At 42.0% G+C, this 19,456-nt stretch overlaps 1 protein-coding gene across 1 annotated transcript; it reads right to left on the minus strand.

The window, feature by feature from the left end:
• Positions 1-14,237: 14,237 nt before the first annotated feature.
• LOC307056645 (folate receptor alpha-like) lies at positions 14,238-17,468 on the minus strand (the record flags this gene model as incomplete). The annotated part of the gene is made up of 4 exons (XM_079709464.1): positions 14,238-14,518; positions 14,670-14,805; positions 15,790-15,978; positions 17,412-17,468. 4 exons carry the CDS (start codon positions 17,466-17,468, stop codon positions 14,238-14,240), a joined length of 663 nt encoding a protein of 220 aa, XP_079565590.1.
• Between the last annotated feature and the right edge of the window lie 1,988 nt (positions 17,469-19,456).

The raw sequence follows: 19,456 nt of genomic DNA on the forward strand, positions 1-19,456 counted from the left end.
ATAAGTGATATCATATAATATTTCTGCCTGACTTATTTCACTTAGTATCATAACCTGTAATCCATTCATATGCTGCAAATGGCAATATTTCATTTGTTTTTATGGCTGAGTAATATTGCATTGTGTGTATATACCACATTTTATCCATTCATCCATCCATGGACATCTGAGCTGCTTCCACCTCTTTCTTTTTTCTTTTTTTTGCGGTACGCAGGCCTCTCACTGCTGTGGCCTCTCCCGTTGCGGAGCACAGGCTCCGGACGCACAGGCTCAGTGGCCATGGCTCACGGGCCCAGCCGCTCTGCGGCATGTGGGATCTTCCTGGACCAGGGCAGGAACCCGTGTCCCCTGCATTGGCAGGCGGACTCTCAACCACTGCGCCACCAGGAAAGCCCTGCTTCCACCTTTTGACTACTATGAAGAATGCTACTATGAACACATCTTCTTTTTCCATTCATCTATTAATGGACATTTAGGTTGCTTGAGTAGGCTTAAATGGCAGCTATCAGATTAATTTATGAGCAGCCAGATGGACACAGGTAGAAGATGAGGTACAGAAGTCCAGGGTCACAGAGAAAAATTGCCTCAAATCTGATAAATGAGGATACCTCACCATCTACTATTTTTGTAACTATAATTAAACAATATTTTAGCCTTTTAAAAAATTGTGGTAAAATACAGACTATATAAAATTTACTGCCTTAACCATTTTAAGTATGCAATTCAGTAGTGTTAAGTATATTCATATTGTTGTGCAACAAATCTCTAGGACATTTTCATTCTGTAAAACTGAAACTCTGTTTCCATTAGTCAGCAGCTCCCCGTTTCCTCCTCTCCCCAGTCCTCAGTAACCGCCATTCAACCTTCTGTCTCTAAGAATTTGACTCCTCTAGATATCTCATATAATTGGGGTCATACATTATTTGTCCTTTTGTGACTGGCTTATTTCACTTAGCATAATGTCCTCAAGGTTCATCCATGTGTCAGAATTTCATTCCTTTTTATAGCTGAATAATATTCCATTGTATGTATATACCACATTTTATCCATTCATCCATCCATGGACACTTGAGCTGCTTCCACCTTCTCACTATTGTGAAGAATGCTACTATGAACACAGGTATACAACTATCTCTTTGGGACCCTGCTTTCAATTCTTTTGGATATATAACCAGAAGTGGAATCGCTGGATCATACAGTAATTCTATTTTTAATTTTTGAGGAACAGTCATACTGTTTTCCAGAATGGTTGCACAATTTTACATTTCCACCAGCAGTGCACAAGGATTCAATTCAATTCAATTTCTCCACATCCTGGCCACACTTGTTATTTTCTGTTGGTTTGTTTGTTTCTTTAATAGTAGCCATCCTAGTGGGTATGAGGTGGTATGTCACTGTGGTTTTGATTTGCATTTCTCTAATGATTAGTAATGTTGAGCCTTTTTTCATATGCTTGTTGGTAATTTGTATATCTTCTTTGGAGAAATGTTTATTCATGTTATTTGCCCATTTTTTAATCAGGTTATTTTGTTATTGTTAAATTATAGGAGTTCTTTATATATTCTGGATTAACCCCTTATCAGATACATGATTTGCAAATATTTTCTCCCATTCTGTATGTTGCCTTTCATTCTATTGTCTTTTGCTGCACAGAGGTTTTAAATTTTGATGTAGTCCAATTTGTCTTTTTTTTTCTTTTGTTACCTGTGCTTTTGCTATCATATCCAAGAAATCACTGCCTAATGTAATATTATGAAGCTCTTCCCCTACGTTTTCTTACAGTTGTATAGTTTTAGCTCTTATGGTTAGGACTTTGATCCATTTTGCGTTAGTTTTTGTGTGTGGTGTAAAATAGAGTCCAACTTAATTTTTTTGCATGTGAATATTCAGTTGTGTCCATGCACCATATTTTGAAAAGATTATTCTTTCCCCTCTTGCACTGTCTTAGCACTGTTGTCAAAAAGCTGGACTCTCAGCTCCATCCTGCTACTGTACTGTCTTATAGTTTTGTAGTAAGTTTTAAAATCAGGAAGTGTGGGCCTCCCTGGTGGCACAGTGGTTGAGAGTCCGCCTGCTGATGCAGGGGATACGGGTTCGTGCCCCGGTCCAGGAGGATCCCATATGCCACGGAGCGGCTGGGCCTGTGAGCCATGGCTGCTGAGCCTGCGCATCCAGAGCCTGTGCTCCGCAACGGGAGAGGCCACAACAGTGAGAGGCCCGCATACCGCAAAAAAATAAATAAATAAATAAAATCAGGAAGTGTGAGTTCTCTAATTTTGTTCTTTTTCAAGATTGTTTTGGCTATTGTAGGTCTCTTTCATGTCCATATGGATTTTAGGATCAGGTTGTCAGTTACTCCAAAATAGCCAGCTGAGATTTTGAAAAGAATTGAGTTCAATCTGTAGATCAATTTGGGGAGTATTGTCCTCATAACAATATTAAGTCTTCTCATTGATGAACATGAAATTTCTTTCCATTTATTTAGGTTTTGCATTTCTTTCAACAATGTTTTGTAATTTTCAGTGTACAAGTTTTGTTGTTGTTGTTATTGTTGTTTTTTAATTTGGCCTCGCCATGTGGCATGTGGGATCTTATTTCCCTGGTCAGGGATTGAACCCACGCCCCTTGCAGTGGAAGCACAAAGTCTTAACCACTGGACTGCCAGGGAAGTTCCCTGTGCAAGTCTTTTACTTCGTTTGTTAAATTTTTTCCTGTGTATTTGATTCTTTTTCAAGCTATTGTGAATGGAACTGTATTCTTTTTTATTTTTTATCCTGGGCCACACATTTTTTTTTAATAAATTTATTTATTTAATTAATTTATTTTTGGCTGCATTGGGTCTTCGTTGCTGCGCACGGGCTTTCTCTAGCTGCAGCGAGCGGGGGCTACTCTTTGTTGTGGTGCGCAGGCTTCTCATTGCGGTGGCTTCTCTTGTTGCAGAGCACGGGCTCTAGGCGCATGGGCGTCAGTAGTTGTGGCACACAGGCTCAGTAGTTGTGGCTCGTGGGCTCTAGAGCGCAGGCTCAGTAGTTGTGACGCACGGGCTTAGTTGCTCCATGGCATGTGGGATCTTCCCGGACCAGGGCTCGAACCCGTGTCCCCTGCATTGGCAGGCAGATTCTCAACCACTGCGCCACCAGGGAAGCCCAGAACTATATTCTTAAATTTATTTTTGTATTGTTCATTGCTAGTGTATAGAAATACAAATGATTTTTGCATATTGATCTGGTATCCTACAAAGTTGCTGAACTCACTTGTTAGTAATCATGTGTTTGAGGATTCCTTAGAATTTTCTATATAGAATGTCACATCATTTCTGAATAGAAAGTTTTACTTCTAGCTTTCCAATTTGTATGGATCTTATTTCTTTTTCTTCACTAATAGCCCTAGCTACAACTTTTATACAGCGTTGAGTAGACATGATGAGAGTGGATATACCTGTCTTATTGCTCATCTTAGGGGTAAAGCCTTTTGGCATAGAACAGGATGTTAGCTGTGGGTTTTTCATAGATGTCCTTTATCACATTGGGGAAAATCCCTTCTATTCCTTGTTTGTTCAGTGCTTTTTTTTTGTTTTTTTAACAGAAGGAGTTTGGATTTTGTCAAATGATGTTCCTGCATCCATTAAGATGATCATGTGGTTTTGTATTTTATTCTAGTAATATGGTGTATTAAATCAATTAATTTTGAGATGTTAAACCAACTTGCATTCTTTAGATTCCCCCAGCTGGTAATGGTGTATAATCCTTTTTATATGCTGCTGGGTTCACTTTGATTTTTTTTTTTTTTTTTTTTGCGGTATGCGGGTCTCTCACTGTTGTGGCCTCTCCCGTTGCGGAGCACAGGCTCCGGATGCGCAGGCTCAGCGGCCATGGCTCACGGGCCTAGCCGCTCCGCGGCATGTGGGATCTTCCCGGACCGGGGCTCGAACCTGTGTCCCCTGCATCAGCAAGTGGACTCTCAACCACTGCGCCACCAGGGAAGCCCCAGTTTGATGTTTTGTTGAGCAGATTTACGTCTTTATTCATAAAAGATGTTGGTCTGTAGTTTTCTTTTCTTGTCATGACTTTGTCTGATTTTATATCAGAGTAACACTGGTCTCATGGAATGAGTTGGAGAGTGTTCTCTCCCCTTCTTTCTTGAAAGAATTTGTGAAGGATTGGTATTAATTATTCTTTAAACATTTGGTAGAATGCATCACTGAGGCCATCTGGGCCTGAGCTTTTCTTTGTGGAAGTTTTAAAATGACTAATTCAGGGACTTCCCTGGTGATACAATGGTTAAGACTCTGCACTTCCACTGCAGGGGGCGTGGGTTCTGGCTGGGGGAACTAAGATCCCGCATGCCTCGGCACGGCCAAAATAAATAGATAAATAAATAAATAAAAATTTAAAAATACTAGTTCAATCTCTGTACCTGTTATAGGTATACTTAAATGTTTTACTTATTCTGGTGTCGTCTTTGGTAGCTTGTGTCTTTCTAGGAATTTGTCCATTTCATTTATGTTATATAATTTATTGACTTACAGTTGTTCATAGTATTCTCTTACAATGCTTTTTATTTCTGTAAGGATAATAGTGATGTCCCCTCTCTTACTCATGATTTTAATAATTTGATTCTTCTCTCTTTTTTTTCTTAAAATCAATGTAGCTAAAGACTTATCAGTTTTGTTTATCTTTTCATAAAACCAACTTTTGGTTTTCTTCATTTTCTCTATTGTTTTTCTATCCTCTATCCCATTTTTTTTTGCTTTACTCATTATTTCTTTCCTTCTGCCGGCTTTGGGTTTATTTTGTTCTTTGTCTATTCTATTTTTGTAAGGTAATAGGTTAATTATTGATTTAAAATCTTTCTTCTTTTTTAATATAGGCATTTATAGCTCTAAATTTCCCTCTGAGCACTGCTTTAGCTGTATCCAATGTTTTTTTAATAAATTTATTTATTTATTCATTTTATTTAATTTTTTTTTTTTTTGCTGCATTGTCTCTTTGCTTGCACGCAGGTTTTCTCTAGTTGCTGAGATTGGGGGCTATTCTTTGTTGTGGTGCGCGGGCCTCTCATTGTGGCGGCTTCTCTTGTTGCAGAGCACAGGCTCTAGGCACGTGGGCTTCAGTAGTTGTGGCACACGGGCTTCAGTAGTTGTGGCTAATGGGCTATAGAGCGCAGGCTCAGTAGTTGTGGCACACGGGCTTAGTTGCTCTGTGGCATGTGGGATCTTCCCGGGCCAGGGCTCAAACCCATGTCCCCTGCATCGGCAGGCGGACTCTCAACCACTGCGCCACCAGGGTAGCCCTCTTGTACTATAATTTTTGAGTTTTTTCTTACTAGTTGCTCAGAGATTACAATTAACATCAGAATTTATAACAATCTAGTTGATGTTAATACCGAGTTTCAATAGTATTCAAAACTTTGCTCCAATATAGCTTCATTCCCTCCCCCACTCCTTTGTACTATTATTGTCATACAAATTATAATTTTACACATTATGAACATATCAACAGACTTTTAATAATTATTATTTTACACAGCTGTCTTTTTCCATTAGATAGGAAAAGAGAAGTGTTACAACATAAATACATTTATACCATATTTTATATTTCTTTGTATATTAACTTTTACTTATGCTCTTGATTTCTTCATGGGGATTCACATACCGTCTGGTGGCCTTTCAATTCAGCTTGAAGAACAGTCTTTAGTATTTCTTGTAAAGGAAGTCTGCTAGCAACAAATTCTCTCAGTTTTGGTTTATTTGGGTATGTATTAATTTCGCCTTCCTTTTTTAAAAATATTTATTTATTTATTTGGTTGCACTGGGTCTTAGTTGCAGCACGTAGGCTCCTTAATTGCAGCACACGGGCTCCTTAGTTGTGGCATGTGAACTCTTAGTTGTGGCATGCATGTGGGATCTAGTTCCCTGACCAGGGATTGAACCTGGGCCCCCTGCATTGGGAGTGCGGAGTCTTAACCACTGTGCCACCAGGGAAAGTCCCTCTCTTTCTTTTTTGAAGGATAGTTTTTCTGGTTATAGAATTCTGTTTTTTTTCTTTTTCTTTTTTTTTTTTTGGCTGAACCGTGCAGCTTGCGGGGTTTTAGTTCCCTGACCAGGGATTAAACCCGTGCCCTTGGCAGTGAAAGCAGGGAGTCCTAACCACTGGACCGCCAGGGAATTCCCCTTGGTTATAGAATTCTTGATTGAGCTTTTTCACTTCAGCACTTTGAATATATCATCCCACTGCCTCCTGGCCTTCATCGTTGCTGATGAGACATTAGCAGTTACTCTTATTGAGGGTACTTTGTACATGGTAAGTTGTTTTTCTATTGCTGCTTGTAAGATTCTCTCTTTGTCTTCCAGTAGTTTGACTCTGATGTGTTTAAGTGTGAATTTCTTTGAGTTTATATTATCTTGACGTCATTGAGCTTCTCAGATGTGTAGATTAATGTTTTTTTATAAAATCTGAGGTTAGGCCATGATTTCTCCAATACTATAATATTTATATCTTCCCCCCCTTATAGAACTCCCATTTTGCATATTTTGGTATGCATAATGGTTATCACCACAAGTCCCTGAGGCTGTGTTCATTTTTCCTTCTTTTTTTTTTTTTGTTCTTAAGAATGGACAATTTCTGTTTTCCATCTTCACGTTTATAGATTCTTCAAACCTGAAACCACTTCAAACCTGCTGCTGAGCACCTCTAATAAAAAAAACTTTTATTCAGGCTTTCTTTTTTTAGAGCAGCTTAAGGTTCATAATGAAATTGAGGGGAAGGTACAGAAATTTCCTATATATCCGCTGCCCCCACACGTACATAGCTTCCTCCATTATAACATCCCCAGCCAGAGTGGTACATTGTTATAATTGATGAACCTACATTGACACATCTTAATCACCCAAAGTCCATAATTTACAGTAGGGTTCACTCTTGTTGTTGTACATGCAGTGAATTTGGACAAATGCATAACTGTATCCATCATTATAATATACAGAGTATTTTCACTGCACTGAAAATCCTCTGTGCTCTGCCTACACCCCCCTCCCCACAATCCCAGCAACCACCGATCCTTTTGCTATCTCTATTCTTTTGCCTTTTCCAAATGTCATATAGTTAGAAACATACAGTATGTAGCTTTTTCATATTGGCTTCTTCCACTTAGTACTATATATTTACGGTTCCTCCATGTCTTTTTTATAAAATATTTATTTATTTAATTTACTTGTTTTCTTTATTTTTCTGGCTGCATCTGATCTTAGTTGCGGCACCCGGGCTCTTCGTCATAGCGCATGGGCTTCTTTCTAGTTGTGGCATGAGGGTTTTTTTTCTCTAGTTGTGGTGCACAGGCTCCAGGACACGTGTGCTCTGTAGTTTGTGGCACACGGACTCTCTTGTCGAGGCATTCGAGCTCAGTAGTTGTGGTGAGCCAGCTGAGTTGCCCCGCAGCATGTGGGATCTTAGTTCCCCGACCAGGGATTGAACCCGCATCCGCTGCATTGGAAGGTGGATTCTTAACCACTGGACCACCAGGGAAGTCCCCAGTTCCCCTATGTCTTTTCATGGCTTGATAGTTCATTTCTTTTTAGTGTTGAATAATATTCCATTATCTGGGTGTACCACAGTTTATTTACCCACTCACCTACTGAAGGACATCTTGGTTGCTTCCAAGGTTTAGCAATTATGAATAAAGCTGCTATAGACATTAATATGCAGGTCTTAGTGTAGAAATAACTTTTCAACTCCTTTGGGTAAATACTAAGGAGCATGAGTACTGGATCATGTGGTAAGAGTATGTTTCGTTTTTTAAGAAACCATCAAACTGTCTTCCAAAGTGGCTATACTACTGTGCATTCCCACCAGCAATGAATGAAAGTTCCTTTTGCTCCACATCCTCACCAGTATTTGGTGTTGTCAGTGTTCCAGATTCTGGCCATTCTAATAGGTGTGTAATGGTATCATGTTGTTGTGTTGTTGTTGTTGTTTTTAAATAGATTTATTTATTTATTTATTTATTTTTGGCTGCGTTGGGTCTTCATTGCTGTGTGCGGGCTTTCTCTAGTTGAGGCGAGCAGGGGCTACTCTTCGTTGTGGTGTGCGGGCTTCTCATTGCAGTGGCTTCTCTTGTTGTGGAGCACGGGCTCTAGAGTGCAGCCTCAGTGGTTTTGGCGCATGGGCTTAGTTGCTCCATGGCATGTGGGATCTTCCCAGACCAGGGCTCAAACCCATGTCCCCTGTATTGGCAGGCGGATTCTTAACCACTGTGCCACCAGGGAAGCCCCATGTTGTTGTTTTAATTTGCATTTCCTAATGACATATAACATGCAACATGTTTTCATATGCTTATGTGATATCTGTATATCTTCTTTGATGAAGTATTTGTTAATGTCTTTGGCCCATTTTTTTTTAATCAGGTTGTTTTCTTTAATCAGGTTGTTTAGTTTTAAAAGTTCTTTGTATATTTTGGATAACAGGCATTTATCAGATGTATCTTTTGCAAATATGTTCTCCCTGTCTGTGGCTTGTCCTTTCACCTTTCACTCTCTTGACAATATCTTTTTTTTTTTTTTTTTGACATGCTGCACATGGCTTGTGGTATCTTAGTTCTTCAACTAGGGATCGAAGTCAGGCCCCGGCAGTGAAAGCACTGAGTCCTAACCACTGGACCTCCAGGGAATTTCCAACAATGTCTTTAATTGTGCAAAAATTTTTAATTTTGATTAAATCTAGCTTATCAGTTCTTTCTTTCATGGATCTTGCCTTTGGATCATCACCTAACCCAGAGCTGAGGTATTGGAGCCTTCTCAGGTATTTCCTGGACATATTCACATTTCTGCAAATGCACATGAATTGAAGATCCCCAGGTAGAGATGTCAGAGCTTTTCAAAGCTCACTTTTGGCATCTCATTCCCTGATGTTCCTTTTAAGTTTTTTGTCCTGCCTCTTGTTTGCCACAACTGGTAGGAAGCTGGGATGTCAAATAATTTGCTGCTGATTATTTAGACAAACACCTAGGCATTGGGTTTCTCACTGGGTGGGCTCTGAGTCAGACAAGCCCTGTGAATGGGGCTCTTAACAGAGCTTCCAGATAGATCAAGTAGTGACAGTACTCTAGGGATAGGGCTTTTGGGGAGATCCACACCCACTCTGCCCCCTCTAGTGGCTGCTAGGCCACTGGTTTTCATAGCTACTATAGTTGTGGGGCTGCTGATTTTGGAGACTACTGTGGAGTTGGGGAGAGGAGGATGGGAAAAAGCAAATAAAAGTACCACAAAGCTCATTGTTCCTGCTGATATTCAGCCATTTTTCTTGAATAAATTCTCCTTAGGTTTTTGAAAACTTTGATTAATTTCCAGAGTTCTGGAAAAGTTGATTTTGACAAGTTTTGCCAGTGTTATTGCTTTTATGGAGGAGTGGATTTTCAGATGTCCTTACTCTGTCATTCCAGAAGTGCTTCTTCAGATTACTTCTATTTTAAGAAGCATAAAGCTTTAAATAATATTGGTCACTTGTAAGTAAAATGGTCTTTGAGTATACAGTCTACTGTTAACACGAATAAATAAAAGTTGTTTTTTGTTTCCTGTGTTTTTTGCCCTCATAGCAAAGTTTAGGTCCTTATCAACCTGAATTTGAACTTTCACTTCTCAAAAAAGCATATTAATATTTTGGGCTTTGTGCTGACTTGCATCATGCTCTTGAGTCATGATATAACATGAAACAATAGGATCCCTCATTTCTAGAGAAGTTAAAATTCTTGGTGACAAGGTTGTTATAAAATATAGTTTTCTTATTAATAACACAGCCAAGACTGAGGCTATTTCCTGACAACACTTTTTTTTTTTTCTGTTTCCCTTCTCCAAGATCAGGTCCTAAATTCAGAATAATAAAACTATCAAGGCATATTTTACACCAAGATCATCTTGGCACTTCCCAGACAGCTGCTAGAATACATAAAAAATTTTCTCCCTCACAGCATGGTACTCATAAGTAAAGAAGGAGACAAGGAGGGATGCTAAAAATAGTTAGGTATAATTGGTATGCTCCGTGTTTTAAAATTCAGCTTATCAGTATCATAAGAGCTGCCCTGTACATCATGTTCACATTGTGGAGAAAGATGTTAGAGCAAAGAGAAGAATTCGTCCTTTCTAGAGGATTTTTATACAAGGTAAAGGATTGTGTCTGTGAATGTTTAGTGATTGCAGACTTCCCCACATGAGTAAAAGCACACGCATTTTAATAAGCAAGGGTCTGCATAACGACTGTCAACAAATCTATTTCCAAGATGATTTTGTCCTTTATTTTAAAATAACCATTTATTATTGATAGTAATTTTCATGCACATCTTACAAAACAGACTGTAAGGCCCTCAAGATTTCTAAATACATCCACTGTCCATATTGCCCTTGGAGCTGAGGCAAATAGAGAGGACAAATGGAATTATAAAAAATAGGTTGGTTAAATTGATTGAGAAGACAAACTCTCCTTGTCCACCTCTCCCTCTCCAGGTTCTAATAATGTGTTCTCCTCAAAACAGCTGTCAACTGAGACCTCATGAAATATAGCAGTTGACAGTAAGTTCATGCTCTGTTGTATTACACCCCAGTGAAAATTCTTCTCTCTTTTATTCTGGTATTAGAAATTAATAGATTGACCGATCTTCCGTTTGTGCTAACAAGGAGTTTTCTCTTCTCTCCTTTTGTTTTCCTGAAGATCCTACCATAATTGACTGCCTGGAAAATAGACTCATGGATCTGACATCACCACCATAAACTAACTCTTGGATGATTCAAGCTGTCAGAGCCCTGGGACTTGGGACTTACAGAAAAATTCCAGCCCAAAAGCAGAAGACTTCTATGGAGAAAGATGCTAAGCCACAAACAGGTAACAAGAAATAATTTTTAAAGAATTAGGGAAGTTGATGAAGGCGATATGATTGTGGTTATTATGTTGGTATTTTTGGTAATGTGCTTCATGTTCTTTTTTTGATTAGTCATATGATGCAGCCCTTTTTGTTTCCCGTGGCTGTGGTCTCTAACCCTCAATTCAGTAGACCATACTTGTGCCAACTACAATAAACACTCTCTCTAAAAAACATTCTTGGCAGTGGGCCACTCTCCTAAGCATCCCTATTGGTATTGTTTACATCTACACCAAGTACTGACTCCCTCCTTGACTGCCACGTTGGTCCAACCAGTTTCTAAAAGTTCATGATGGAATAGAGTTTGGCTCAGATGATAGATTTTTATGGAGCCAGATGCTAAATTCCTTAGAATACATCCCCTCATGGGTACACTCCACAGAAATTCAGAAATATATAAAATTCCTTATATGCTACCTTTGCCAGGGAGAGTATTCTATAGGCAATCACTCATTCATTCATTCATTCATTCATTTTACATATCATAAAATTCACCCATTTAACGTTTACAGTGACTTTGTGGAGTGGTGCAACCTGATCATAAATGAGTTTTAGAACATTTTCATCCCCCTTATGCCCATTTATAGTTAATCCCTATTCCCAAATCCAGCCTCAGGCAACCACTAGTGTACCTTCTGTCTCTATAAATTTGCCTTTTCTGGAACTTTCTTACAAATGGACTTTCACTTAGCATAATGTTTTTAAGGTTCACCCATGACATAGCATATGTCAGTAGTTCATTACTTTTTATTGCTGAATAGTATTCTGTTGTATGGATACAACACATTTTTTCTGTCTACTCACCAGTTGATGGACATTGAGCTTATTTTCAGTTTGGGGCTATTATGACTAATGCTGCTATGAACATTCACATGAAAGTCTTTGTGTGGATATGTATTTTCATTTCTCTGAGTAGATGCTTAGTAGAATTGATGGGTTGTATGACGGTTTTATGTTAACTTTTTGAGAAACTGCCACACTGTTTTCCAAAGGATAGTGCCTTTTTATATTCCCATCAGCAATATAGGAGGGTTCAGTTCTCTATATCTTTGTGAACATTTGTTATTGCCTGTCTTATTATTGTAGCTATTCTAGTGGGTATGAAATGGTTTTTGGTTTTAATTTGCATTTTCCTAATGACTGATGATGTTGGGCATCTTTTCATGTACTTTCTTTGATGAGATATCTATTCATTTCTTTAGCCCATTAGTTAATTTGTTGTTTGTCTTATTAAGTTGTTGGTATTCTTTGTATATTATGGATACAAGTCCGTTATCAGATATGTGTTTTGCAGATATTTCCTCTTGGCTATTTCTTGTCTTTTATTTTCTTAATGATGTCTTTTGAAGTGCAGAAGTTTTGAATTTTGATGATGTCCAGTTTATCAGTTTTTTCAGTGATGGACTGTGTTTTTGGTCCAAAAAAGAAACAAATGATGGGTGGAAGCATTAATATAAGAAATCTTTGCCTAACACAGGGTCTGGAAGATGTTCTCCTGTTTTCTTCTAAAGTTTTTATTGTTTTATCTGTTACATTTAAGTTTATGATCCCTTTTGAGTTATTTTTGTTTATGTTATGAGTTGAAGGTCTAAATTCATCTTTTTGTATGTGGATAATCAGTTGTACCAGCACATTTATTGAACCAATTATCCTTTATCCCAATGAATTGCCTTAGCACCTTTGTCAAAAATCGATCAACTATAAATATAAGGATTTATTTCTGGACTCTCAATTCTGTTTCATTAATCTATATGTCTATTTTTATGCCAGTACTGCTGCTCTAGGAAATCTTTTATTATTATTTTTTTTATTTATTTATTTTTTTATTTTTTTATTTCTCTAGGAAATCTTAATTTGGAAAATTATTAATACATCCTCAAGCTAATGACTCCTCAGAAGTTGAGGATGACAACTACAGAAAGTGGGATTCTAACCAGTATTTTTAGAAACAGTTCAGAAACAGCAAAATAGGCCTTTGATAAGGTATATTGGATTGAGATGGTACTTGTCTTAAATTTCACTAATTCTAATATATCTGTAAACAAGTCATATGTATAAATAGTGTCACTGGCTCTATAGAGAATGATACATTGAATGGCTGTGTTCACAAGAGTGCCCAGGGTGGTGGCCAGTGCATCGCTCCACTTTTTGTGTTGATATAGTTCTATGTATAAGTTCAAAGAGTTGATTCTTCTTGCCAGGATCTAACTGAAAAATTAAATTTGTAACCATGACCATGCCAGAAATATAACTGACCATAACATAATAAGGTGTTTGTAGCAGCCTGTAAGTCTGTTGGCAAATATCCTGATTCCCCTCTCCTTCCCAGCACATGTTGGGACCGTATTTTTCCTGGCCTCCTGGAAGTTAGTCATGGTCATGACTAGATTTAGCCAATGAAATAAGTGATGGGTGGAAGTTTTAAGAGCCTATATGGAATTCACCAAGTTCCCTATTCCTGTCTCGTGGAAGTGTGTGATGAGATGGAGCCTCCATCAGCCTGGGCCCCTAAGTGACAAGCAGAATCCCCCTGACAACCCATATTAAGCACCATACCTTGAGCAAGAATCAGTGTTAGTTGTGTTAAGGCACTGAGATGTTAGGGATGTTGCTGTAACATAACCTAGCTTATTACAACTTCTACAAATTATGCTTAATGTAGGAACACTGCCTAAAAATCTGTCAGATCATTGGTTTAGGAACTGCTCTAGGCATCTAGGTTTGGGTTCCAACCCTAGCTGTGCCAGACTAGCTCAGGCTTAGCTCCTCTAGTCAGGCCTGGGGTCTGTTATCCCTTTAAGATGCATTTGGGACGGTGCTCGGCAGATAGCGCTTTGGGGTATTATCTGTTAGGGGGTTAGAGCTCCTGTGGCTACCCTTCACTTCTTCCCAGCCAGCCATCCAGAACATGCTGGACACTCCTATTCCCGTCTCTTCTATTGGAGAGCTGAGCACAGGGCAGAACAGTTAACCCTGGGAGGCTTGGGTCCAATTCAAATGATAAAATCCTGGGCCTGGCTCTAGACCAGAGCTGTAGTGAAAAATGAAATTGAAAGATATGACTGTGTCCCAGCTTGGAAGAATAGTTAAGTTATCTGGCAAGTTCATAGCAAGTATCAGAGCTGGGAACTGACCAAGTCTAACTAGCTTCAATCAGTGGGAACTGGGAAGCACAAGTCACATTTCCATTCACACTCAAATAACTTACACATGTGGGGTGTCTGGTTTTATTCAAACAGTCAGAGTTCCCACCAAGAAACAGAAACTGACTAATTGGGAGCTGTGGCTCTTAACAGGGCAGGAATGTCCAGGTATCAGAAAATAAAAGGAGCTCAGTTGAGCAGCCAGAGCAACATTAGGACCAGGCCGAAACGCAGAGGCCAGGCCTCATGGAGCCCAGCCCCACTCGTGGTCTCAGCATAGAACCTCGCCACCTCCTCGTTGGGGTTGCCCTGGGCCGGGTCGAACCATATCTGGATGCAGCGGCCGCTGCCCCGGCCGTAGTTGCTGACTTTGTAGGAGTGACTCCAGATTTCATCGCACAGAGCAGCAGGCGTGGGGAAGTAGAAGTCAAAGCGGTGGCAGGCAGCTCTCACTGGGCACTGGTTATACCCTGTGGGGAAGATGGAAGACCTGTAGCCACTGGGTCCAGAACCATCTCTTGTTCCACCAGCCCCACAGCCTCAAATCTCCATATACTCGTTCCACACACACCCTCCATCTCCAAACCCCTCCCTCCCCCCCGCCCCTGCCCAGTCCCTCACCTGAGGTCCAGTTCCAGCCCTTGTGCCAGTTGCTCTTGCAGGTGTAGGAGGTGCGGCAGTCTTCCCACCAGCTCTGACAGTCCTCTTTGCACAGGGGCACGTTCAGGACCCGCTCTTTGCGCCAGCTCTGGTTCACCTGGGGGGAGCGGGGGGAGGGAGGGCTCCAGTCAGCCAGGGATCTCAGCTGCTACAGCCTTGGTGGGGTCCAGGGCTGGGGGAGGGGGCGGTGCCTCTACTGTTACCAAGCTCCGGTTCCGCTGTTCTCTGCTCAAAAGCCCATAATCGAGAGGCGAGAGGCCAGTGTCAGTAGAATGGAAAGTTGCTTTAATCAGAAAAGCCGGCAATCTGGGGAGAAGGTGAACTCATGTCCCGAGACCAACTCCGAAGATTCTGCTCAGCCATGACAGTTTTTATTATTATTATTATTTTTTTGCGTTACGCGGGCCTCTCACTGTTGTGGCCTCTCCCGTTGCGGAGCACAGGCTCCGGACGCGCAGGCTCAACGGCCATGGCTCACGGGCCCAGCCGCTCCGCGGCATGTGGGATCTTCCCAGACCGGGGCACGAACCCGTGTCCCCTGCATCGGCAGGCGGACTCGCAACCACTGCGCCACCAGGGAAGCCCCATGACAGTTTTTAAAGGGAAAAAGGGGAAAGAATCTCAGTGAATCATCAAGGCAGGAGGTTGGATTCTGCATCATTCTCCATTGTGTGCAGACTGGCTGACTCTCTCTTCAGATATTATCTTGCCCAAGTGATCTGCCTGCAGGATTGCTAAGGGAGCTGTTGGAGGTAGAGGGCTAGTCATTTTTTAACTACTTAATTCTTCATTCTTACTTCTTTTAATCTAGGAAAAGAACCAACAGGTTAGGCAAGGCATAGTGTCTATTCAGGAGAGCATAAGTCAGGAGTTAGGTTAAATTGCTTGGTGATCTCATTCCTATAATTAGGCTCCTTTAAGTTTAGAGGGGAACAGAAATGGGCAAACAGGAAAGGGGCAAAAGAGCTGCATTCACTACCACCCTCCAGAGTCCAGAGTTCCTGGACCATGCCCTCCCTGCAAGTGGCCGGTGGGCCCTGCCCTCTGCTGAGGTTCATGTCTGTGGGGATGGTGCCCATACCTCCTGGATCCAGGGCCCCAAGTTAGGTGAGCACTCGTAGAGGCAGGTGTCCTGAATGAAGTGGCGCTTGCAGGCGGGCTCCATCTTGCCACAGTGATCCCAGTTGAATCTGTACAGGTAGGAAATATCCTTATGGGCTTCTTGGCTGGTGTTGACAGAGCAGCAGGCGTTCTTCTTCCAGGGACTGCACTGGGAGGGGAAGACACGGGACTAAGTCCTTGACCCACCATGGCCATCTCCTCCAGATTCTGGTTCCTCTGCCTCAGGTAGGTCACCCAGAGGAACCCTCGCTGGGGAGGCTGCCTCTAAGCCTGGCCTTGAGGAGCCCTCATTTTGGGGTAGAGGAAATAATAATACTGACTTTTAACTCTCACACCCAGCATAACCAGAATATTCATATGCATAGCCTCTCCCCTTTTAGTCCTTGATTCCCCAACACAGTCTTCAGGGAAACACTTGCTACTGGGGGGCCTTCTTTGGGGGAGAAGGCTTTCCAAGACTGTGGAATCCTAGGAGGGAGCCTCACCCAGAGATGCAGTCATCACAACATTCATTAATTCAAGTCTTTATTGAGCTCCTACTTATTCTAACCCAGGCATTTTTCTAGAAACTGGGAACACAAGGAAAACTTAATCACTGGATAATTGCTTTGGGAAAAAACAAAGCAGGAGAGGAATGGGAAATTGTTTTCTAGAAGAGTAAGATTAAGCCTCTTTCAGAAAGTGAGAAAGACCTGGAGATAAGGAAGCAAGTTAAATAAACTGCAACCCCAGAATAGTTCTAATTACAGAAATACTCAGTACATTCTTATTGAATGAATGAAAACCCATGGCCTAGAATTTAGTATAAAAGCACAATATTAAGATGTGCACTTTAAAAAAATATATAGGCTGAAGAGGGTAAAGTCAAGGCTGCTGCAAGTATCCAAGTAGTACCACCACTTGTCAGGCTGCACTGGCAGCTAGGGGCTCAATGATGCAAAACAAGCACAAACAGCGGACTGTGATCATTATCTGCTGATGAGATACATATGAACATTTACATATTGAAATGCATATTTAATATGTTTTGGATTTTTTCTTTATAGTTGTGACATCACATTGACTTTTTTTTTTTAAACATTTAGATAGGTTCAGGAGATTGAAGGGATTGTGGCAAAGTCATTGTCATAGGAAGGAGACCTCAGGTCCAATAGGGTTGAGAGCCCCAGAGGACATGTTTGCCTCGCACCCAGCCTCACTGTGAGAGACCCTCTTTTCCTGAGCTGTTTGGGGCTGGCAGAAAAGAAGCCACCACATGCAGTGTGCTCTTTCTCCTCTCAGATCCTTGGAGGGGTTAGCCCCAGTCTAAACTCAGAAATCAAAATCAACCCCCCAGACGGGTCTCTCCAGGCTCTTCTCCAGGCCTGCTTCCTGATTTTAGTAACACGGAAACCCAACAACCAAGAAGCTGAGCTCTTGGCATTGCCTGACAACACTGGGCACGCAGTATGTGTTAAAAAGTCGCCCATAAACCAGTGCAAACTGAAGACCTGCTCAGGCGGCCTCCCTGCCTCCACCAAGGAGGCAGGCAGACGTTCCCTGAGGCAGCTCTTCCCCAACCCAGACCACTTCTCGGCCCACCTGCTCATGTAGCTTGTCCTCGGGACCTGGCTTTTCCTTATGGTGCTTGGCATTCATGCAGACATTGAGAAGCTCAATCCTGGGTCGGGCTGTCCATACCGCAGCCACCCCTACCAAAAGGAACAGTAGCCACGTTGTCTTCCAGGCCATGCTTGTCCCTGAAGAAATAACTGTGGTCAAAGGCAGCAAGGAATGTGAGAATGCGGGAATGCAGAGGTGGGTCCTCAAGGTGTTAATAACAGTCTTAGGTGGGTGGAGCCTAGGGCGGATCACACTGACACCCTAGTCTTGCCAGCCTCAGGGAGGGTTGGGTCTGGGACACTACCTGGCTGGGATCTCCCTGGCTTCTTCTTTTTTTTTTTTTTTTTTTGCGGTACGCAGGCCTCTCACGGTTGTGCCCTCTCCCGTTGCGGAGCCTGTTCTGGACGCGCAGGCTCAGTGACCATGGCTCACGGGCCCAGCCGCTCCGCAGCATGTGGGATCCTCCCGGACCGGGGCACGAACCCGTGTCCCCTGCATCGGCAGGCAGACTCTCAACCACTGTGCCACCAGGGAAGCCCATCCCTGGCTTCTTTACACGGTCATGAGGATCAAGTGCAGCTAAGGGATGGAGTTTGGGCAAAATGCAGAAATAGCCAGGAGATTGCCATAGGTTCCCAATCCCTTGTTCGAAATCCTTGGAGGCAAATGTTTCAGAGCTTAAAACTTTTCAGATTTGGTTGACTGAAAAAAACGTACAATGTAAGAGCTCTGAGTTGAGTTTACTCAGTGTCTATAGCCCAGGAGACTACTCTGCAAAACTGTTCTGAAGAGGTGAAGGGGGAGATCAGTACATATGTGATTTCGGCCAAGGGGTATGTGCAGTCAAGCACACATCTCGGTAGAAGGTTGCTGCTAGTCGCAAGGAACAGACATCTTAGTTAATGGTTTTAGTGCTTTTCTAGATATGAGAAGATGCAAGAATTTGTGTTCATAAAATTTTTTCCTAAAAATATCTAACCATCCGAAAGGCCCGTTCTGCCAATTTTCCTAGAGCACAGAGTGCCTTGTCCCTGATCTCCACCCTGAATTTCTTTTAGTGTGTGTTAGGTCAGCGACTGCAGTCACTAATGACTTAATCCTTATAGAACCTGGGTGGCAGAGTGACATTCTTTAGTTGGCAATTTTATCAAAGGTAATACAAAATAAGATAATACAATTTACAGGCAGTCAATGATCAAGCACACATTCTGTGGGGAAGAAAATAGGTATACTGGTGGAATAAGTAAAAACTATAATAACCTCACATTAATTTTCAGGTCAGATTTTTTTTTAATTTATTTATTTTTGGCTAGTTTGGTTCTTTGTTGCTGTACGCGGCTTTCTCTAGTTGTAGAGAGCGGGGGCCACTCCTCGCTGCAGTAGGTGGGCTTCTCATTGCGGTGGCCTCTCCCATTGCGGAGCACGGGCTCCAGGCGCACGGGCTCAGCAGTTGTGGCTCGCGGGCTCCAGAGCACAGGCTCAGTAGCTGTGGCCCACAGGCCTAGGTGCCCTGTGGCACGTGGGATCTTCCCGGGCCAGGGCTCAAGCCCGTGTCCCCTGCACCGGCAGGAGGATTCTCAACCAGTGCGCCACCAGGGAAGCCCTCAGGTCAGATTTTGACACCAAATGACTTTGTGTAAAAGTTTATCTTAGTTTTGGAACTCCAGATGCAGATCAATGTTTTAAAAAAAAAAAAAAAAAAAAAAAGCCCTGCTTCCAGCCCTTTCCAGCCTCATTATTTGGCCTCTCCCAGAGACCCTGTGACCTGGAGAATGTCACAGGGCAGAGGCTTGGGGGTGGACATGGGCAGCCAAACAGCCCACCCCTGGGGCCTAGGGAGGCTCCTGAACCCCTGCCACAGAGCTGGCCTCTCCTTGGCCTTCATAGCATCTCAATCCCCTGACCTCTGACGCTGAGCTTTGGGAGATGCCTGTTCCCTCACGCCGCTGGTCACCAGGTGCCTGGTTCTCCTAAAACACTCAGAATTCATTTCTTACAGCTCCTAAAGCTTATGCATCCTCCCT

The sequence above is a fragment of the Hyperoodon ampullatus genome (genome assembly GCF_949752795.1).
Source record: "Hyperoodon ampullatus genome assembly, chromosome: 7".
Classification (NCBI taxonomy): domain Eukaryota; kingdom Metazoa; phylum Chordata; class Mammalia; order Artiodactyla; family Ziphiidae; genus Hyperoodon; species Hyperoodon ampullatus.